Source organism: Osmerus mordax, chromosome 24 (genome assembly GCF_038355195.1).
Source record: "Osmerus mordax isolate fOsmMor3 chromosome 24, fOsmMor3.pri, whole genome shotgun sequence".
Lineage (NCBI taxonomy): Eukaryota > Metazoa > Chordata > Actinopteri > Osmeriformes > Osmeridae > Osmerus > Osmerus mordax.
The window spans coordinates 7,298,787-7,321,457 of record NC_090073.1 but is presented as its reverse complement, the minus strand read 5'-3'; the positions used below and the strand labels follow the sequence as shown (position 1 = coordinate 7,321,457).

At 51.2% G+C, this 22,671-nt stretch overlaps 2 protein-coding genes across 3 annotated transcripts in view; both read right to left on the bottom strand.

The window, feature by feature from the left end:
- adgra2 (adhesion G protein-coupled receptor A2) overlaps nucleotides 1-5,355 on the bottom strand; it is a 36,698-nt gene extending 31,343 nt beyond the window's left edge. The window contains exon 1 of the mRNA XM_067228262.1: nucleotides 4,497-5,355. Coding sequence (XP_067084363.1) covers nucleotides 4,497-4,741 — 245 coding nt within the window. The 5' untranslated portion in view covers nucleotides 4,742-5,355. The remainder of the gene's footprint in view (nucleotides 1-4,496) is intronic.
- Nucleotides 5,356-10,029: 4,674 nt separating this feature from the next.
- Nucleotides 10,030-22,671, bottom strand: part of pdlim2 (PDZ and LIM domain 2 (mystique)) — a 29,450-nt gene continuing 16,808 nt past the window's right edge. The window contains exons 7-10 of one of the 2 annotated variants that reach the window (XM_067227987.1): nucleotides 15,532-15,650; nucleotides 12,001-12,149; nucleotides 10,545-10,659; nucleotides 10,030-10,269 (exon numbers count right to left, since the gene is read on the bottom strand). In XM_067227987.1, coding sequence (XP_067084088.1) covers nucleotides 10,077-10,269; nucleotides 10,545-10,659; nucleotides 12,001-12,149; nucleotides 15,532-15,650 — 576 coding nt within the window. In that variant the 3' untranslated portion in view covers nucleotides 10,030-10,076. The remainder of the gene's footprint in view (nucleotides 10,270-10,544; nucleotides 10,660-12,000; nucleotides 12,150-15,531; nucleotides 15,651-22,671) is intronic. The other variant, XM_067227988.1, reaches the window with a different exon arrangement.

Sequence of the window (22,671 nt, the reverse complement as noted above, 5' to 3'; positions counted from 1 at the left end):
GGGGTCCAGGGTTTGTGTGGCACGGACAGGTGGCAAGGCTGCAATGAACACCGCGCCATCCAAAGTCAGGCCTTTGTTTGTTTTCTTGATTTATTGCTGACCAGTGCCCCCACCTAGCATGTGTGGAGGAGAGCCCCCTCCCCCTCCTCTCAACACCTTACCCCACATAAATAAACCCAGTGCCTGCAGGAATGCATGGGCTGCCTGGTCTCTCCCCCCCCTCTCCCCCCCTTCTGGAGGAATCCTCCCTGCTGATAAGATGGCCGCCGGGGTCATTCCATCGACATACTCCCGTCTCAACACATACTGAGCCACAGACCTGACACTTACAACCACCACAGCTGCCCCACGGCTGCCCGTCGACTTCCAGGTCCCTCTCCTCAACACCCCCAACAAACAACATGGCCGCCCGCGAGAACAGTCAGGGTACGCGCTTGTCCGTGGGACAAACGTAACGTCATGGCATGTTGACGGCGACAGATCGCCGGCAGCCTCTCCGAACGCTGCACTCGCTCATCCAGCTCATCGGTTGGGTCAACTCAAGCGCTCGCACGCGTACGTTTACACTGCTCACCAGAAGAGGCTATCTGGGGTGGAGGTCTAGCAGGGCTGAGCGCTGCTGAGGGACATGCACACTCCCAGTCACACAGTGTGGAACCCCCCCCCTCCCCCTCCTGCAGCTGTCTCTTCAGGGAGCGGTGGGGGGGGGGGGGTCAACTCCACACATTCCACCCCACAGTTGGCAGCTGTCAGCCAAGGACTGTACGGGGTCCCGTCCCTGGGCATCTGGGCCTACTTCTTGGGCTTGGCGCCCACTATGCCAAGGTCATCACAAGCAGACAACAGTAGAGACAAGTAGAGACGTGATTGAGACTACTAAGGAACTCTCAGTTATAATATCTCAGATAACCCAAGGGCTGACTAAACAGGACATCCCAACCTAAGAGTGTCACACGTTGCTAGGGGAACACACCTCCTACCTACCTCCGCCTACCTCTATACGCTACATAACATAAGTTACGTACAATGCTGGTCTCTAATGCTAGAGAGCTATAAACTAGTTTCACCATCCTCCCCTTTCCCCCAGAGCTTGAGGTCGGTTGGGCTGGGTCTGAGGCTGGGGGTTGGGGCCAGGGCCAGGGCCAGGGCTGGGAAGCACAGTCTCCAGGGACACATCGCTCTGAACAGCCTGCCAAGCCTCCAGACTCTGCCTCTCTCTTCGCCTTTCCTGCGCACGCTCTCTCTCCCGTCTCCCTCTTCCTCTCCTCCTGTACGCCCTGTCTTCTTTACACCCCCCCCCGGGTGATCCTTCCAGTCCTCTCGATCACTTCGCAATCTCTTATTGTCGCTCGTCTCCTTTTTCTCCGTTTCCCCTTTCCCTCTCTTCGCCATCTCTCGCCCCCTCTCCTCCTCTTCTCTCCTCTCCCGATGATTCAGCGCCATCACAGACGAGCGTAATTAGTCCTAAACACGAGCCCTGCACAGGCCCACATCTGGAAGAAGTTTAGACAAGGCAGTTTCCTACCAGGACGGCTAAATATTTAGGTTGAGCGTTACTGCGTGTGGATGAACTCATGATAGAAGGGTGGGGAGAGAGGGAGAAAGAGGTAGAGATCGAGAGAAGGCGGCAGAAAGAGGTAGATAGAGAGAAAGAGGGCAAAAGAGGTGGAGATAGAAAGAGGGAGAAAGTGGAAAAGATGACTAACTTCTGGCGGAGGCTGAAAAAAGATCTTGATGGCTATAAACAACTTAGAAAGTGTCAGGTTTGATCAAAATAGGTAGGACACAAAAGCACTTACGGTTACAAGAATTTAATGGCCATTCCATCCATTGCAATATGCCTCTGTACTCAAACGTAGCTACATAGCTCTCATAGTCTCTAAGGTGGAGGTGTAATGTAGATGGTTTAGAGGTGACAACAGACAGCTCAATGTTCCTTCCTTCAAGTTCCGCAGGAACAACAAACAGCCAACGAATAGTTTTAATAAACAAACCCCCGTTAGGATTTCCCAGGAGGCAGTGGGGCCTCCGCTGGAATGTTCATGGGGGCCAGCTGTTGTGCATTACACAGAACCAGCCCCGGAAGCCCACTGCCTGCTGTCCTCCAGCCCCAACCAGCCTCAACCAGCCACCAACCACCAGAAGGATCCTCCATCCTACCTGCCCCAGGAGAGAGGGGGCTTTGAGGCTGGCTGAGGGAGCTCTGAGCCAGGGGCAGAGCTGAGCTAAGCCACCCCTGGTGCAGCTGAGATGCAGTCTGGAGTCTCTCCGCAGACGGAGGAATGTCAGGAATAACAGGAATATCAACACCACTTCTAACGTTCCCCGTCTGGAGCTCGTGTCACGACCGGAGGACGAGAGCACGACCCGCTCAGGAGAAATTCCCCCCAAAGTCCGGACGAATCATCTCACCAGTCACGAGCCACACACGGAAACCGAGCGATAAACAATCAAGATGGCGGTGCTTTCACTAAGGGGGCTTACAGGGCCGGCCTTTGGCACACAGCCTCGTAAAAGTATCACAGTGTGCTAAAAGCACATAGGAAAACAAATAAAGGCGAATTTGTAGGTGCTGGGACGAGAGGAGTCTTCAGTCGCAGCATTGCTGCCACCCAGGCTCTTTTTTTTATTCTTTCCTCTGACTCCCAGCAATGTGTTCTCCAGATGTTTGTGTGCTGCCTTTATTAAGCAGAAACACAAGGGCTTGTAAATGGACCGCTGGCCCTTTCAGTCTCCCCAGGGCACAAATCCTCTGGCTGTGCCTCCTATGCCGTCTCCTATTGGTCAGTCTGTGTTTTTTTTTTTTTTTTTTTTTTTACTGTGCCCATGTGCGGCTAGAGAGGCTCCCACTGGTCGAGTGAGGAGGATTCTGGGATGCTGGAGGAAGTCGGAGAGGGGTGAAGGGGTTAGGTAATAGTTAGCAACTGTTTTGTGCGTGCTCCTTCGGACCGTGTGCCTTATTTCTGCGTGTGACGTTACCGTGTGTGCACAACGGTCACTATGTTTCTGACACTTTACTGTAGGTCCTGAGGCATGGGTCCTAACTGATTACATCCTCCCGTCTTAGAATAACAGTTGATCATGCTAAAAATGGCTCCCGGGATGATGGAAGTGTCAGACAGAGTGCTCTCTCTCTCCCTCCCTCTCTTTCTCCCTCTCTCCCTCTCTCTCTCTCTCCCTCCCTCTCTTTCTCCCTCTCTCCCTCTCTCTCTCTCTCTCCCTCCCTCTCTTTCTCCCTCTCTCCCTCTCTCTCTCTCTCTCTCTCCCTCCCTCTCTTTCTCCCTCTCTCCCTCTCTCTCTCTCTCTCCCTCCCTCTCTTTCTCCCTCTCTCCCTCTCTGGTGGGTCGAAGAGCGGCCGGTCACCCTTCCTTCCTGAACAGAAGGCGATTGTAAGGCGGCTGCCTGAGATTGCTGGGATGTTATGGTTTTAAAAGAAGGAGCCAAGCCACCATTAGAGCGCAGGGAGGGGGGGGGGGGTAAAAAGAGAGGGAAATGTGTTTCTGTTTATCCAAGTTTAGCAAGGCAAGTCAGCTGGATTGTGTGTGTATGTATGTGTGTGTGTGTGTGTGCATATGTGTGTGTGTGTGCGTGTGTGTGTGTGTGTGTGTGTGTGTGTGTGAGAGAGAGAGAGAGAGAGAGAGAGAGAGAGAGAGAGAGAGAGAGAGAGAGAGAGAGAGAATGAGAGAGAGAGAGAGAGAGAGAGAGAGAGAGAGAGAGAGAGAGAGAGAGAGAGAGAGAGAGAGAGAGAGAGAGAGAGAGAGAGAGAGGGGCGGCACAGGCAGGGAGGAGGCGAGCACTGAACCCCAGTGCTGTTATGGGGTCAAAGGCAGATTTAAAGTGACAGAGCTGTGACAAAGAGGCTGGGCCAAATGATGGCTCCCCCTCAGAGAGTCAGGAAACAGAGCAGCCAGTCTCTTCACCTAGTTCTCAGAGACAGTGCTGGCTGGGACTGAGAGCCTAGCTGCTGTCAGAGCTAGGCCAGGGCTGCAACCCCGTAGCATTTATAATAATAAATAATGTATAACACACACAGGGGGCGATTTAAGTCGGCAACTTCTTGAACGGTGGTTAAACGGTGGTTAAATCAGTGAGTTATGCCCAACCCATTGACAGGCTTAATATCATAGTCAGTACCTCAGACAGCCCAGGGCATGATTTTACCATCTGAGAACATCCATGCCCGGAGGATAAAGGGTCTGGAGGTGATTAGACATAATTTAACACGTTTCAAAGGTTTTCTTCCACTTTAAAGGCCGAGAGATAGATAACGGAATAATATTCACATTATCCCCCCATTATAACCCCTTCCCCTTTGTCAAAGGATGACTCTGGAGGATGATTTGACAGGCTGAAATCTTTGGAAGTTCTAATATATGGTCAAATAAACGTATTTGTGCGTGGCCTTACAACGTGCGATGTGCCATACCGACCCCTGTAAACAACGCCCCATGTATAAGAAAATAGTTTTAACCAATGCATACTACGGTATCACTCACAAAGTGACGGTCATGTTCGGGAGCAGGCTGGCATCTGGGGTTCCAGAAAGTTCCTTGTTACTGCAGCTGACCCTTTTCCGGGTGACCGGAGTGGAGTGAGCTTTGGTGCGTTCATCGGTGCAGCTACAGCCGCTAGTGATGAGCCCAGGACAGGACGGGCTTGGCCTGGACTCAGAGGCACACAGCAACACCAGCATCAGCAGAAGCCGCCCCGGCGGCGGGATGTCAACACTGGGCACGAACATGGTCCTGATCAGTGTCACCTCAGCTGAGCCCTGTCATCCCATTACTCCACCGTGAGGACTCCGAGGACGAGGGCTCACTTGCTCTGTGCTGACACCGTTTTTTCTTTCCGTCTTTCGTTGGCTGCAACTCCTGTCAGTTATGCACCAACTACATCATTATAAAGCCTTTCCGATATGACACAAAGGTTTTAGTGTTCCCGTTATGTCATGGCAACTTGCGCGCACCAGATCGCCACAGATGTTTCTCTCATCCTTACAATTCCCGGTGAAGCGGAGCTTTTTTGTGTTTGGTTTGAGTTGAAGTTAAGATTCGCCCGTTAGTTTGTATCTCCTTGAATCTTCGAGTCACAGAAGTGAAATGTGATTACTGTTATCTGTCCTAAACCAATTTGTTTTGTCGATATTCCAGTTTTGATCAGCTTGAAAGCGGTCTACTGTCCTTCAGTGAATGCATCTAATTCATAAACTTCAAAATGTGTTTGTTTCGATCTTCCGGAGCTTTAAAATGTTTGTCGTTTAAAGATAGCAAGATCCTCCTCTGCATTTCTGCATTCAATTTGCGAGACAAAAAAATCCCAAAAGTGAATATATTAATGTAGACAAGGATAGAGAAGGTCTTGGTAGTCTCCTCTGTAATTTCCAAAATCTAGCGGTTTTGCCTACTTGCCACTCTGTCACACTCAAATTCAGTTACTACCCCAAGTGCGCTCATTCCGTCGCCGTGTGCGCACTAATCCGCAGGGTCCTAGCGCTGCTCATGCATAATTAAACGTTTCTTTTTGGGGTAGCACTCAAATTGGGCATGCAAGCGTGAACATACACTTACAGTTCAGTCTGATGTGCGTACGTTGAGGTTCACTGTAAATAGAAAAGTTCTAAATGTTATAATAAGACAAAACATGGAATAGCACAGGGTCTCATAATTAGTTTTGGTAAATGTGGGCGTGAAAGACGAACGACGATCACACTTCTTATCTATCTTAACACGTTGGACAGTCGGTTTGTCCAAGTGAACAAGTACGTATTTAAAGAGAGAGAGAAGGGACCATTTCTGTCCTTTCCCACACCGTGGGCACTAGGACCCGTTTGCCGTTTTCCATAAACTACAGTACAGGATCTTGCGTGCGACCAGGTTATAGAAGCCTGGAGATGGTCCTGGCCGAGCACCGTGTGGAGAATACAAAAATCAGTCTGCGAGACTCTCTGAGTGTTGTGTACACATCACCCAGACGTCTTTCTTATGTAGGCCGACATTCATTTGACGTTCTGCTGGAATACTTGGCACTTAAGACACTGATAAGTTATCACGAGAGATGCGGGGCAGGGGAAAGGTCGGGAGATAAATTACTACCAGAACAATAAGATATTGCCTCTTGCAAACCTTAAGAGCCAACTCCACACATTGATACTGCTCAAGTAGCACTTGTACATCCCATGTTGTTTGTACAGTTTTGTGTTGATATTCATTCCGTCTCGGTGCTGAGATGTGAAGCATAGGCTACATTGTTCCTAAGCCTGGTAGGCTGTCCTCGAGCTCCGCAAAATATATGGATGATTTAATGTAATTGGTTGTGATTTCAGTTCATGACTGTTTTCATAACTTGGTGACCTCAGCAATGCTGGTACCCATTATTATGGGATGTCTTACTCACTTCATTATCCCAATTAGTATTAGCACAGCTTGTGCTGTCCACTGTAACATGAAACATGAAGAGACTTTGTTAGAGCCCCAATAAATAAAGATATTACTTGTCTGCATACAAAAACAAGTCTGCATAGTTGTGTGGATGTTGGAAAAGAGCCATGCTATGCAGTGATGATCATTAATCAGCAGCATCAATAGACAGTGCAGCAGACTGACTTCAAACCTCTGCAACAAAGAAACTTCCTATTTTCCTCTGCGGTGGAATCACCTCATACCCATTTTGAAATTCACTCTTGCAGCTAATATTAGAGAGTCAAGTGAGAAGTCTTTGTGTCCTAAAACTATTCTGACCAGTCAAACAAACACACAAGGCCGTCTAGTTCCGAAAGTTTCCTTTCAACAAGTCTTCCTTTGTCCACACGTCCCAACAGCGCTCCGCAGATTTCCTCTTGAAAAAACACTTTTTTGATATACGAGAGGCAGAGGAGGTATGAAACTCTAGCATGTCAAATCTGGAATTCATTTTGAAATATGAAAAGGTGAACCAGGGGAGAATTCGAAAAAAAGGGGACTCGGTGCAATTGGGGGTGACATGTATTCACCAGTACATCCAGGAACACGGGCACCTCACTGATGCCAGCTTGCCTGCTCCCACAATGGGGCAGTGTGCTCTACCCTGCACACCGGAGCAGCGCGCTGTTTTTCCTGTACATGATACTGTACACTGGAGCACCCTCACAGAGCCGGCCTGATTACCTCAAGAAAAACCAGAACGAGGGTCCCGGCGCCTGAAACAGAGGGCTGTTTATCCAAGTCGTTAAATAAGGCTTCAAGTATAACACCCCCCTCTGACTGCTGCGCTCCCCCCCCCTCTCTCCCCCCTTAGACCTCTCTCATCTGGAGAGCACAGTTTCCATTTTAAATGTCACGTCCCAAACTGCACATTACATCAAATTGTACTTAATGGCATCCAGACAAACCTTTATGTCGTTCCAACATTCTCTCTGCACCGCCCCGCCCCCCCGTCCTCTCCTTTTCTCTATATAGCTAAGCAAGCAATCTCTCCTTCCCTCCTTCCCTCCAATCCACATCTGGACTCCATTCCAGGTGGAGTAGGGAAGGGGAGAAAGGAAGGAGGGAGGAATGGTGGGAAACTGAAAGGTGGAAAGGGTGAGGAAGGAGGGATGAGACGACTAAGAGGTGAGATCATGTCTTTGGGTGGAAGTGACGCTCGTGGCTGACCAGCCACAGGATGGGACAGTCCCCCCGCGGGCATCTCCCCTGTGATGTCGTCCCCCCCTCCCTGTCACAACACACAACACGCTGTAACACATCTAAGGATGTAATCCAGATTGATTGTGTTTACTTTTATAAAATAGTCTTACAATCACGAGGTCGTATCGAGATCAAATAAACAAATCACACGTTGAGTAAAGTTCGATTGTCGTTAGTTTGGAAACTGTGTTCGTCTATGATGAGACTGCGCCATCTAGTGGCGGTTCTTGACATAACTTGGGCATCCATGCTAAAACCACACCCGTGCAACTTACATTTACATTTATTCATTTAGCAGACGCTTTTATCCAAAGCGACTTCCAAGAGAGAGCTTTACAAAGTGCATAGGTCACTGATCATAACAACAAGATAGCCAAAAAACATCGCGAGTAGCCAAAACATGAAGCACACATTGTGAACAACCAAAGTAAGTGCCAAAGGGAAGAACCATAAGAGCATGTAGTTAAACAAGTCACAACCAAACAACATGAACAGCTATAAGTGCAAGTGTACCTGTGGAAAAAAGCAAGCAACAGTAATAAAACAATATATCACAGCGAGAACCAAAAATTTAAATTTAAATCAGTTACCACTAACCACAAGAGCAACAAGTCTCTAAGCAAGAGTCATTGAACTTGAATCTCTTTATACCCCAAATCTCTGGAATCTTGATGTGACCATGTACTATCAATAAAATAAAGCAAAGCCCTTCAAATCCATTACTTTTAAAACACTTTTAAACCAAAGTTGAAAGCAATATATTGTAGTTAACACAATAAAGTTTGACTTATGTGCCTAAAATTCACCTCCATTATTACAGGCTTCTATCCATATGAGTAATGTCAGTTAAGGGAGTGTTCATGAAATTATTTTTCCCACACTAGAATAACCTTGCCCTTAACATATGCCAGAACGTTCTCTCACTGTGGCCCTCTCCTGGCTTCAAAACTAAACAGCAGAGCACATGTAAGCCACCCCCCTATAACAAGTCCCCACCCCTTCTCCGATTCTCAAGGAATTACACAATGACCATTGAAACTAGATAGCTTTTTAGAAAGCATCAAAGATGCCATTTATTTTTTTTAAACAAAGCATCATGCAAACATATCAATTCACCTTTAAGTTAGTGAGAATAGGGCACTTGCTGTCCATGGAGACTTGGTGTCATGTAATGTACACACACCTGGGGTGTTACTAGTGAGTACTACCAAGGAGTGGTCAACTTCACTTAGTTCTCACAATACAGGCGGTAGGCTAAGCTACAGTATATTGTGAATAACGTAAATGTACAACAAACTATATAAGCATAAATGTACACACCTATACCTAAACATCACTGTGCATGACAAAACCAACCTGTACATGAAGTGTCTCTCTGGAAAATCTCCCTTCACCATGCAGAACATATTGAATTTCATTTAAACCTTCATTCTGTGTGACTAGGTGCACCATGAAAAGTTCTTATCGTGTTTTGGTCTAGGTGCCTATGTAACTGAAGTGAATCCTTTTCAAACTAAACAAAAGTCATGCAGCATTGTGTATATGTGCGGTAATAAGCAAATAAACAATTTAATACGGTGTATTTCTCCATCAAAAATATATTCACAAAGAAAGATAATTTGTATATAGCATGTGTCTTAATATTCCCTCATTAACCAACAAGCAAAAGTTTAAGCATAATTAAAGTATAGATTGGCAAGAAGTTGTTTCTCCTAAATACTGTAGTCGTGTTTACAAAAGAGGAAGAAGGAAACCTAAAGGCTTCAGGCCTAATACTCTACAGTAACAAAAAACCCCAATCAGTTATTCAAATATAAATCAGGCACTTCAAATGAATGATCAAACTGAAATACCATCAGACACACACACACACACACACACACACACAGAAACACCCACAGAAAAACACTCTTGCGCACACACACACCATTCGTAATTATGTCATTTTCAATCTTAGGTCTCTTTTTACTTATACATTGGGTCTCGAGAAGTCAATAGGAGTTTAAAGGGATTTTATCTCGGCTGCTCGTACAACCAGGAAACCAGTCCTGTTGTGTAGTAGGGTTTAAATTATGCCGATGTACAGTATTATCATTCGAGCCAACTACAGTATCAACCCAGATGGACTACGTGGTCTGGGATAAGGACATTGAAAAGCACACTTCCAAACCACGTACAATGACAGGAAAGAAAAAATCTGTATGATAAAACTGCAAAGTGAAGTTATCGTAAATGCTAATAGGAAATGGCACATCTAGTGCACGACTAACGCCCACACCTATCCCCGGCCCAGGGTCTGTAACTGAAGGTAAGGGGGTCTTCAGGGTCCAGGGTGGGGCAGCCGGGGGGGGGGGGGGGGGGGGGCATGTGTGAGGGAGGGGGGGGGTCCTGTGAGGGAGGAAGTGGGGGGGGTCCTCAGTGGTGGGGGGACACGGTGGCGCGAGGCGGGGCACCCACGCCCTGGTACCTCTCGCGGGCGTGCTTCTCACAGAACATCTCCTCGCCCACCCAGAAGTGGCCGCGCATCTTCAGGTTGAGGCCGCAGTCTGTGCAGGTGTAGCACTCCGGGTGCCGGAAGCGGTCGTCGATGATGCGCACCGCCTGCGTGCTGCACACAGACACAAAACAAATTCACCCCTCAGATGGGTTTTACCCTTGCCGGCTGCGGCGACATAGCACAAACCACACGACCAGGCCCACACACACACGCACGCACACCAACTCATTATGTTCCTGTAGATTTATGGAGGTACAACACATGCCTAAGGCCACGGTATCATTGTCAGGGCTTGTATGTGTCACATGTGTTTAAGAAGTTGCGCAAGGTGTCCTCGGGTTTCCCAGAGGGAGCTGGCCAGAGCGGAGGGCCAGATGGACTCTTACACAATGCTGGAGCCACACTTCTCACAGGTGTGGTACTTGCTCCCTCCTCCCACCGCTGGGCTGGGCTTGGGGGGGCTGGGGGCCGAGAGGTTCCCGGGGAATCGCTGAGCGGCCTCTGGAGGGAGAGAGAGAGAGAGAGGGAGTGAGGAGGGGGCGGGTGAGGAGAGATGGAGAGAGAGAGAGAGAGATGGAGTGAGGAGGGGGCGGGTGAGGAGAGATGGAAAGGGAAAGAGAGGACGGGAGAGAGAGAGAGAGAGAGAGAGAGAGAGAGGGGGCGGGTGAGGAGAGATGGAAAGGGAGGAAGAGAGGACAGGGAGGAAAGGAGAGAGAGAGAGAGAGAGAGAGAGGAGAGGGGGTGGAGAGGGAGGGTGAGGAGTGATGGAAAGGGAGGAGGAGAGGGGAAAGAGCAGAGGGTCAGAGCCAGCAGCGTCCTCATTCACAGCCTCTCATCAGGGGAGTCATGACAGGCTTACGCCCCCCCCCCCCCTGCTGACAACCTGTTTATCCAATCACCCCTGCGGTTGTCTTCACAGCCCTGGGTGCATCAGTCCTCCCTCCCTCCCCCCCCGCCTCCTCCTGGTGGAGAGATAGTTTGTCTTCACCTCATTGTAGTTTATCACCTCGATAACAGCCTTCATGACAAGCGCGTCTCCATGCAAGTTGTTATCACTTTGGGGAAGAAAAAAAAGAAGCTATTTCTAGTTTCAGGTATTTATTTTCTCTGCCAGGATAGAACCAGAGGCCGTATACTCCCTCGCTGCTCTCTCATGTGTGGGGAGGGAACGCGTGCAGGGGGGCTGGTGTCTGAGAGGGGCTCAGCTCCAGCACAGGTGAGGACCATGTGAGGCTGGGAACCAACAGTCTCTCCCTGGGCACACAGTCCTGTCCTGTCTGATGAAGCTAGCCCTGGATGGAACGGACGTCCAGCGAGAATCACCCGGGTGAATTGCGCCAAAACCGAATGAATTGGACTGTGAATGTAATTTTGGTGAGTTATCCGTGTGTATACAGGGGTCTGTCTTCTACTGATGGCTGCACGACCGACGGGGGTTTATTTGAACCACGGGAGAAGCGGAAGGAAGCACGCATGGCTTGGGTCCACCAGACACAGCTGCTGAGCCACTGGGGTCATACAGGGGGGGCAGAGAGTGTGTGATATGAGCGTGTGCGTGATGAGTGTGTGTGTGTCGGTGTAGTGATTGTGTGTATTGCGTGTGTTGGTATGATGACTGTGTGCGTGTGTACAGGGGAGTCAGGTGGCTGAGCGGTTAGGGAATCGGGCTAGTAATCAGAAGGTTGCTGGTTCGATTCCCGGCCGTGCAAAATGACATTGTGTCCTTGGGCAAGGCACTTCACCCTACATGCCTCGGGGGAATGTCCCTGTACTTACTGTAAGTCGCTCTGGATAAGAGCGTCTGCTAAATGACTAAATGTATATAGGAGGCCCTCCCCTCACCCTTCTCGTCAGCCTCCAGGACCTCCTGCAGCATGCGGAAGGTGTTGGATTGCCTGGGGGCCGTGCGAGACTCCTTGTTCTCCTGGATCATCTTGTAGACCTCCGAGTCACGGTCGAACCTCTGCATGGCGAAGTCACTGCTGGAGCTGCTGCAGAGGGGAAGGTTAAAGGTCAGCGTCTTTTCACTGGCATCTCTGTTAGCTCGAACGTCAACATCCTCCCTCTGGGCTCCACACAGAACATAAAAAAACACAACAAATACAAATAAAAGACTTTTACAATGACCTACACACGGTGCTGTGTGTACTTTGGCTGAGCGAACAGACAGGCGAATCTGTCCTTCCATACATGCACTGTACTGTTGACGGTAGAAGCGTCCATAAGGTATCCGAAAGGCAACATGGAAGTCCTGGTGGACCTTGCTTGGTTGTTTTGACAGAATCCAGCGGAAATGAAGACAGGAGTCCAGTCATCTCTGTGACTTTGACCCGCCGGCGCAAAGTCTACATTGCAGGCGCACCCCCCCGCCCCAGGCGACCTGCCAAAGCCAGCCTCCAATCTCACCTCCTTCCCTCAGCCCTGAGAGGATCACCTTCCCATCTACCTACAGAGCTCCTCCTCTCCCCAGTTTGACCTCCAGGCAGAAGACATAATGGAAAGTTTGTAGGTCTTACAGCCAAAACATACAACTACACTATACTACTAACCCCTTATCCCTACAGATCTCCCAGATGTCCTTTACCACAGAGACGGCTCTTAACCCCTCGTAGGGGAAAAAGTAGCTGCAGCAGTGTCTAAATCTTTCCAGGAAGCTGCCATTGCAGACGCAGCCATGACTGAGGCAATAAAGACCAGCGTCCTGTAGTTTGCCTTGAGGCATTCCTGAATGGAAAAGAAAAAGCACACAGGCGTGATATTTCTATCATGTTCTATCAGCCTGCCTATCTAAGAGGAGCACGTTTATGACACGCTGCAGTCAACGGACACCTTTGAAGCCTCAGGACAGAACAGTTACCGGAAAATCCCAAACCTTGTTTCTGGGTCATTTTAACAGGGGGAAAGCGCTGGTGGTGTTTGTAGGAAACGGCTGAGAGGAGAGCTGACACCTCAGGGTGTAGTCGGTGCGCTGTGTAATTAGCAGATTAGCTAACAGCGCAGTAGCTCGCCATTAGCACGTTTTACGAGCACATTCTTAAGCGCTGGGGTGGTGGAAACGGTGTTAACTGAACAGCGCGTTCATTCCGCGGTTGCGTGCGGTTGGCAAATTAATCTCCTCCCCGCCCATCAGCAGTTCAACAGAGAAACTAAAAGTGACAGGTAGACTGACGGACAGGGAAGACGGCGCACACGCAGCAGAGGCATGAACCGGTCTGGCCAGACCCAGCCTGAGGCACAGGTGTGGCGAGGTGTCGCTCACCTGCAGCCAACTAGGCTGAACCCCCCCCCCCCCCCCCCGCCCAGAAGCCCCCAGGCCAAGCTGTCAGGTGGAGTCCGCCAACTCCCCTCATCTGGATGAGCCCGTGTCATCGCGGGCCAGCTCTGACTGCAACTCCCAAAGCATCAAAAACGACCCGATTCCTTTTATCTGCGCGTGAGTAAATCAGAGCAGATGAATGCTCTGGTGTTGTTCAAAACGACCACAGGAAAAAAAAAAGAAAAGAAAAAAAAAACGTGCCTAGGATGATTTGAACACAGCACTGTAGTGTACATCCTTTCATGATTTGTTTGTGTTTGTTGGTTTTGTATCCAACGTGCGCGTGTGCCCGCGCGCCGTTTGCCTTTCATCAGCAGTCGAACGACGCCGATTGCAACGCGGCTGAAACAGTAGATGGCAAAAAGACACAAGACTGTAAATCTCTGGCTGAAGCCAAATGACCCCCCTTTTCCCTGCCTCGCAGAACATGGCTCAAATTGAAAACAGACTCCCTTCAACACACCCTCCAAAATCCTCCCTCGTGCTCCACTCCACCCTCCACGATCCGCTTCCCTTTCTCCCCCTTTCCTCGTCTCTGGTGACTGTGAAGCAGAAAACCAGTGGAAATGCTGGCTCACACACAGCCCCGAAAGCCTGAGAGCAAAACAAACAGCATGTCAGAAGTGAGTGACTAGGCTTGAACACACATCTTCAGGTCATTCTGACAGAAGTTGCTAGACGACAAACATTGCTCTCAATGCACACTGGAGCGCCACAGATCAGGGACACTTGATGGAAAAAAAACGAAACAAACTGAAATCTATGAAACTGTGTAGTATCTTTAGAATTCGTTGAAGAGTTTGCCTCTGGGGCACGTACTCTTCGCAGCACGTTCAGTATCTGCCCGCATTGTAAAACATCCCTTATGTTTTCACATCCACACTTGGCAGAGAGAGACCACGATTAGCATCGAGACAAAAACACCGGTGTGTAAATAAGCCTCGAAATGTGTGCAGTCATAACACAAGATAGTATCGCTGCTCTGAAGTCAACAACATTTGGACAATAGAAATGTCTTTTTCAGCACTGCTTGGCATCACTCCTCACGTAAACACTCATCAAACGATCCTTGAAGTCATTACCAAGCCAAATCCAAACTAAGACCCGACTCACCTCAGAAACAAAGGAGAACCAGGCGAGAAGAACAATTCTTTAAGAACCAGCTTAGCTCTGTCTTCCGATGTGATGGTTGCCGCACGTCTATCCACTGCTGTGGCAACTCAGCACACACACACACAGCTGCACATACCGTACACACACACACACCTCTATCTACACCAGGCGAGACAGGAGAAGGACAAGTCTGGCTGAAAGGTGTGCCCTGTTGCTTCCTCTCATTGGTTCAGAGAGAGAAAGGGGCCGGTACAGGGGGTGTAGCTTAGCCTGTGATTGGTCGGTTGGGAAGGGGGGTGAGGCATGGTGAGCAGACTGGGGTCTACAGACTAGGGGGCCAATTAGGGGAAGAAGTAAAATAAGACGTTTTTGGGGGATGAGAGGAGGCCGGGTGTAGCGCCAGAGCATGACGCTTCACAGAGCTGGCCAGGGGCCGCTGGAGGTGCAGGGGCCAAGACAAACCACACTCCTACAGTCACACACACACACATACCCAGACTCCTACAGTCACACACACGCATAACCAGACTCCTCCAGCCCCGCATGCATGCACACAGGCTGTACAGACACACACACCTCCCAACTCCTGCAGCCCGACGTACACACACACACACAGACACTGCACACCTTCTAGAAGGAAGATGGATAAACCAGACGACCTGAGGAGCGCTTGGATTTGATGTACCGTACTCGTTACTGAAGGCGTGGACTTATCCTGATTCGCAAACCTGTTCCATGAATACCCAATGTAGATGAGGGATGAATTCCACCAGCTGTGTTGAATAGCTAGACGTCTTAGAAAGTGTATAACCTGGACTCTGTTTTACCACATTATCCATCAAGTCATACAGCTAATTTGAACACATGTTTAGAATGAGGGTACCCGGAGGAGACTGTGACAGTGTTGTTAAGCAGCAGAGCGGGGGGTGAGGGGCGGGTCTTACCTGCGTCTGGGAGAGATGGACATGTCCCGGTCCACAGGGCTGAGGGGGGAGTAGCGTCCAGGAGGGGTGGGGGTGCGGCTGGACACAGAGTTGCTCCTGAAGTCTGGAGAGGAGAACTCCTGGGGGGTACAGAGAAAGGGGGGGGACCAGGTTAGGAGCGGCCTCCCTCCGGGTCCTGCAGCTCAAACTGAAAGCAGGTGCCGGCCTCCCAGCGCTCCGGCCCACACGGAGGAGGCCGCTGTGCGTGTGAGCGAGCCGCCAGATGAGACAAAGAGCCGTCTCTTCTGTTCGTCGTCAAGAGAGGCTGTTTCTGTTGTTTCCACATCGTTGCTTAATCGAAGGGGGGGGGGGGGGAGGGGTGTGGAAATGTTTCTCAAGCGGCTGAAGAGAAGGAACAGGCAGATGATGGCCTTGTTACCTCATCCCAAGTTCTCTGTCCGGTTCTCGTCCTGGTGGTGCTCATGGTGGTACCGAGGTCAAGTCACCATGGCCACAAAATCCCCCGTGGATAAGGTTTGTGGCGAGGCCCCTCCCACATGGGTATGGTGAGGCCCCTCCCACAGCCTTGGCTATCAGGCTTTCTATCGCGTGAGCCTCATTGAGCATTCTTCTCCTATTAGCTGTCCTCCTCCCTCCTAATCAATCTCACATTCATCTCCTGCCCCGCTACTTCCTGTCAGCCTGCGTCGACCTCGTTAAGTTCCTGATTGCCCCTCAGCTGGGCTCCAGCCCCTCCGGGCTTGATGATGACGAGAGATTCCGTTCGCATGGTAACAGATGTCTGGAACTGACTCTCCCTCTCCGTTCGGAGAGGGCTCTCCAGCTTTCGACTTCCATGGACCCCAGATGTGGAGCCGTTTGGTACCGATACAGGCGTTACACAACACGGTCTGTTGAGATTACCGTGGTGAAACAGCGAGCTTTATCAAATGGTTTGTACCTGAGGGAGGCATGCATCAGTTTAATGGCCTGTCATCCAAGTGTTTTTCCACAGATATCGAGACAATGATCTGGGCAGAATGTTAGTGCATCAACAGGCCTCAGGGGGGCGCTACAAGCACATTGTTGAGGAGCCATGACATTCTGGTACAGACAAGATGACACTAAGTGTATTTGTGTCATTGGTTCTAATGCACTGAACCTTCATTTGTTATCAGTAAAACCCAGAGCAGACATACTGGACACGAATGAACATTGAACTAGTTTGATTATGTGACAAGTGAGCTTTGTACTAATGACTTGAGTTTGGTTTGCAGGTGTGTGTGTGTGTGTGTGTGTGTGTGTATGTGAGTTCCTGGTGAAATGGACCCCAGGCACCTGCAGCCAGACCACACAACCCACCTGGTGTCTCTGCTAGCAGCACATAACCAGTAACTCAGCCCAGACACTTTTACTGCCAGGAATCCCAACAAATAAAACAGCTCTGAACGGTTCGATGCAGTGCATCTAACGCTGACCACCTGAGAGCTCATTGTAGAGCCCCCCCCCCCCCCCCCCCCCACACACACACACACTCACACACACACACACACAGCTGTCTAGAATAGCAAAGAGAGAAACAAGTCTTTTTTTCCCAAGACTGTTCCTGTCATGACACAGAAGGAAGATAGACATCCCTCAACACAGCCCTTCAGTATTGGTGTGCTGTTTCACAACTCTGCTCTCTGCCCTGCCCTGCCCTCCCACGTCACAGGCTGGCATCAGGGGCACAGAGGCCCGTCCCAGGATCAAGAGGGCTCCACCCCCAACTAACACAACCCAGACATGCCTGTGGATTGGGCGGAGACGGAGGCTGAGAGGATGGGGCCGAGAGGCTGAGGTTTAGAGGCTGGCGCTGGGGAACGGATAGAAGAGTTGAGGCTCGGGGGCGGAGCTCGAAGCCGCTGGGGATGGAGGCTGGGATCTGAGGGCCTGGGGCCAGGGCCGGAGATGAGACTGGGACTGAGAGCTGGGGCTAACAATAGGGGATGAGGCTGAAGATGGGAGGCCGGGGTTAGGAGTTGAGGCCGGGGGAAGAGACAGTGGCCATAGCACCCGCTTCCAATTCATCAGCCCTTTGAACAGTATCTCCCCCTTCTCTACTGGAGCCAATCATTCTTTTCTTTTTCCAGAGCATGGGCAGGCCAGTAACTGATCCATGCCAGGAAGCTTTTACCAGGTCCAATGCCAGACTACTCACTGTAGTTCACTCTGGTTAAAATTACCTCCCAGCACAGTCACCAAGGCCTGGACACACCAACACCATGCCCATTACAGTAAATCCTTGGGATGGATCGAGCCCTTATCTAGGCTGTGTGTCATTCTGCTCCTTATCAACTGATTAAACCCTCATTAAAAGCTCCAGAGGTCGTTTCTAACAGCAGACTTCGCCAAAGCGGTGATTTAGAGCTTTAATCGGAGCTCCAATCTATGAGACTCGCCAGGAATGCAGAGAAACACACGACACAACGCACCAAGAGCAACAGAAACGGGAGGGCCGAGCCGAGCAGCTGCGTTTGACCTTAGAAGGTCTCCTCCGGTCAGGATGACCAGGGGGACAGCGCGGCGTCGCCCAGCTCCCACAGCCCCACGTCCGCTCTGCGCCCCCTTTCTATAGAGGCCTCCTGGGCACGCTGGCAGTGCCAGCGATGGCCCCCGCTGTGGTGAACACCAGCTCGGCCTGGCAGAAGGGGCGCCGCCGCCGGACACAAAAGGCTGTTTGTCCTGGAGGGAGAACATGGTGTGGGGGGGCTTGGAGGGAAGCGAGGGGAAAATTACATCAACAAGCAATCCTTCTTGTAGCCAGGAGAAGGAAGCCATGATTAGACCTGCTCTGAACTCTAATCGGCTGCATCAGTGTGCTGCCTGCTCTCTGCTGTACACAGTGCAGAGGACAGGAGGGGAATATATAGACGCACACACACGCACACACACACACACACATCTGGGCTTCACCACCAATTCACCTTTGATCAGAAAAGTCCCACAGGATTGCTGCCGGTTTCTCTTTAAGATGTGTGGTCACACACGGGAGGGAAAAAGTTAATCAACTGCCAGAATGGTTATTATGTCCAAGGCTCTTCAGAGAGGGGGGGGGAGGGGGGGGGGGGGCGCAGCCAAAACTAAACAGTGACATGGGCCGACGAGAATGATCGAGTGAGGAGGGAACGAACGAGAGAATGCACGAAATAATAAACGAAAGACTGAACGCAAGAGCGGGCGAGAGACAGAGACAGAGAGACAGAGAGATGGAACGAGCCACTCATGGAACAACGCAAACATGCCACGGACTGGGACAGGACGGAGACACAAACAAACAGGAAGCGAAAGATGGCGGCGGCTGGAGGAGGGGGGGGTCAGCTGTTTCGGATCATGGGGCGGCAGACGCGGGCCGGTGGTGGCGGAGCGGTGGAGGAGGAGGAGGAGGAGGAGGAGAGGAGCCCTCCGTCTGGCTCCAGACGGGGCCGCGGTGCCTCGTCCTCCTGCCCGCCCCTGGAGCTTCGATTACAGGGCACGGGAGAGACGCACGCTGGCAGGACCCGGCCCAGGCTGGGGGGGGGGCTATTTTAGGGAGGACTGGATCTGCTTGGTGCTTGAAGAAAGTCCTGTACTCAAGACGGCCTCCTACACACTTAGACATGATAACGATGCGGGGCGGGGGGAGGGAGGGAGAGGAAAGAGAGTTATGTACAGTATTTCCTTTCCAACAGAATACAAGCATGGAGGTCCTCCGAGTCCCACCCCTCCTCCTCTGCTTTCCCCTCTTATTATTCCCTGTCATTGCTCCTCCACCATCTGTAATAATCTGCCCATTGTTGACAGGTGAACGACAGGGCCTCCTCTGGCATCAGACACAGCAACCAAAACATACTTTCTTTAGCTTTAAAAAAAAAAACGTGTTCACTTATCGCATAATGCCCTTCATTTACTAGATCCAGTCCAGGTCCAGTTCCGTCTAGCTGCTGGCTGCTGGTCCAGGGCCTCCAGGAAGGCGCTGAGCGGGAGGCTGATCTGTGAGACTCCTATCAGCCAGGCCGCCACAGGCTTCCCGCCGTGTCAAAACACAGGGTAACCCCACACCAGCCCTGCCGACACGCTTCGCACCCAGCCAGAGCCCCCAGCGCCCCGCTGCAGCCCTGCAGAGGAGCAGTGCACGAGGCCCAACTCTACCTGACTGTGCTCAACAACACCACGATGGAGACCACAGATCTTTATTAAAAGCCAAGGCCTACAAAACCCCCACGTTCCTGCCCTGCTCCCTGCCATGCTCCAATCCCCCTATTCTCCCTCTCCTCCCTCTTCGTCCTACCCTTTCCCCCCCCCCCTCCTCCTCCCCCTCTTCCTTCTACCCTCTCCCCCCCCCTCCTCCTCCTCCTCCTCCCCCCCCCCTCCCCACACAGCCTGGGAGACAGCTCTGATGAAAACCATATGGACGAGATTAGAGACAAACGAGCATTAGAGACACAGAGACAATGGGCAGCTGGGAGCAGGTCTCCTATCCAGGCCATGTGCTTCTCTGGCTTCATCCGTTCTGACAGCGACACTCCTGCTCGGCCCCGACGAGCTCGCGTCCGCACCTCGCCTGAATAATGAGCCGCCATTAGAGCACATATGGTGAACTAGTTGACAGGGAGTTCCCTATGGCGAGGGGAAGAGAGAGAAGTGATGGAGCCGTACGAAAAGTATTTGGCTGCAGTGTAAACTGAACTGCAGTCTTCCTCTAACAGCCTCCGCGACTCCAATGCCTCAAAAACAAGAATAGCTGAACATGTGACTTTTGGCCCCAAATTTGCGGCCAGCCTCCGTGTCTCTCTCTCTCTCTCTCTCTCCGTCTGTCCCCATCTCCCTCTCCCTCCCTCTCTCTCTCTCTCTCTGTCCCTCACACACAGTACCAGACACACATCCTCAGTGCATGCTGAAAACCTCCAGACTCCTGTGACAGACATGGCCCCCTCATGTGATGGTTGAAGACTGGCCATACTGTAGGTGGTCCCTGCAGCCTGGGGCAGATAGCCAGCGTTCCACCAACAGGCACCAAGATAGACCGGATTGCCTTCGCCAAGCATGGTTTATTTATCCACGGGGGAAGCTATGAGCAACACATTTTTCATCCTTATTAAATTCCCCACAGGGCTCCAACTGGAGCTGCATATCAAGCTCATTAAACATCTGGAGCTCATTACGGCTTTGTCAAAATCGCTGGACTTCCCGATACATTTAATTTACGAGCCTTCGGATTCAACCCCTTTCATACACACTGAGTCACAGCGAAGGGGACCATTACGGAAGAGAAACAATCTATCCTGGAGCGGGCGAGCTGGACCGTGGTGGACGGAGGGAGAGAGAGAGAGAGGGGTTTGTGTTGGGAGGTCTGGAGGTGAAGAGTTCTCGAGGGGTTGGAAACTTGTCATCCGTGGAGACAGCTGAGGTGATAATGTTCAGTATGCAGCAGTAGGCCGCTCACGTTAGCACTGTGATACATCCGGTTTAAAAGTCAGATCCACATGACCTCAACTCGTGTTTCTAATTCATCTCTAAATGAGCGGGTTATAAATATCCCAAAACCGTCTATGACTGGGGTTGCAGGTTCACCTGGAGAGAACATTTTTACCGGTCAAGTAATTGTGATTTATGACAAACAAACGCAGCCATGGAAAACATTCTCCCCGACTCAAGACGACATCGAGTTGCTGAATGCGCTGAGGTGGCTGTTTTTGCTGGCACATACACGGGCACACATCAACACGGTTACCTTGACAACAACTTATGGAATGTTGACATACCAACTGACCGCCTTCGCAAACCTCACTAATAAAAACGGCCCATCTCTGGCGTCCAACATTTCCCTCATAAAGCAAATGTCCCCATGAGCAGCCCTGGGGGCCAAGAGAGGGGAGGCAGGAGAGGCTGGGAGAGAGGGGAGGCAGGAGAGGCTGGGAGAGAGAGAGAGGAAGGAGAGGCTGGGAGAGAGGGGGTGGGGGGGATCTAAAATGCCCCAGTTTGCTTTTCCACGACAGGGGAGAGAAAAACAGCCGTGCTGATCAATCAGTGGGGATGAGGAGAGGCATGCTGCCTGTCCAGAGGCCACAATGGACCTGGGCTTAACAGCCAGGGGCTCCGTGAAAAGACCCCACTGTCCGCTCCCAGGCCTCCCCCCTCCCTCCCCCATCTTCCTACCCCCCCCTCCTCCTCCTCCTCTCTCCTCCTAACTGGCTCAGCTTAGCCTGGCCCCGTTAGAGACACAGCCCAGCTCAGGCCAGGCCCACAGCAGCTCCACTCAGACCTGAAATAACACATCATGCCAGTGTCTGCTCAACCTGTTTGGATGAGGGGGGGGGGGGGGGGGGGGGGGGGGGAGACTGTAGAGGGCCTGGTACTTAGTCAAAAGAAGATGACTTCCTGACATCCTGAAGATCTGCATCTCTTACTAAAGGGAGTCAGGTGGCTGAGCGGTTAGGGTATCGGGCTAGTAATCAGAAGGTTGCCGGTTCGATTCCAGCCGCGCAATTGATGTTGTGTCCTTAGGCAAGGCACTTCACCCTACTTGCCTCGGGGGAATGTCCCTGTACTTACTGTAAGTCTCTCTGGATAAGTGCGTCTGCTTAATGACTAAATGTAAATGTAAAACGGTGAGGGAGAGAACCTCTTTTTCAGGAGTTTCAAAAACATCTTCTGATATTTCTGCCGCTGCGTGCCAAGTCTCCCATTTGTGCTCTGCTGTTACAACAACCGCAGCTCTGCAGCGCCCGCCCCGCCACACCCCCCCAAAATAGCCCCGGGGTGAAGCCAAGCAGCTGGCCAGCCCACGCGATGGATGGAGGGATGGAGAAAGAGACGGATGGATGGATGGACTGACGGATACAGAGGCTAGAGTGGCCTCAACCTGCAAGAAGAACCCCCCCCCCCCCCCCCCCCCCTGCCTGCACGCGGCCCACAGTGACAGCGTGACTGGCCTCCGTCCAGCAGGGAGGTTATTTATACAGTAACCAGCCCGTCTCCGACACAGGATGAGGTATCCCACCAAGGCTGCCCTCAACAACCTCAAAGTGTACTGAACGGAAACCCAGACGGGGGGGTGGATCCTGGTCCTTTAACGGTCCGATGACGCGCCCGCCCCCTCGTGAGAGGCAGCCTGGCCGCGCTCCCTGCCCGCCCCAGCAG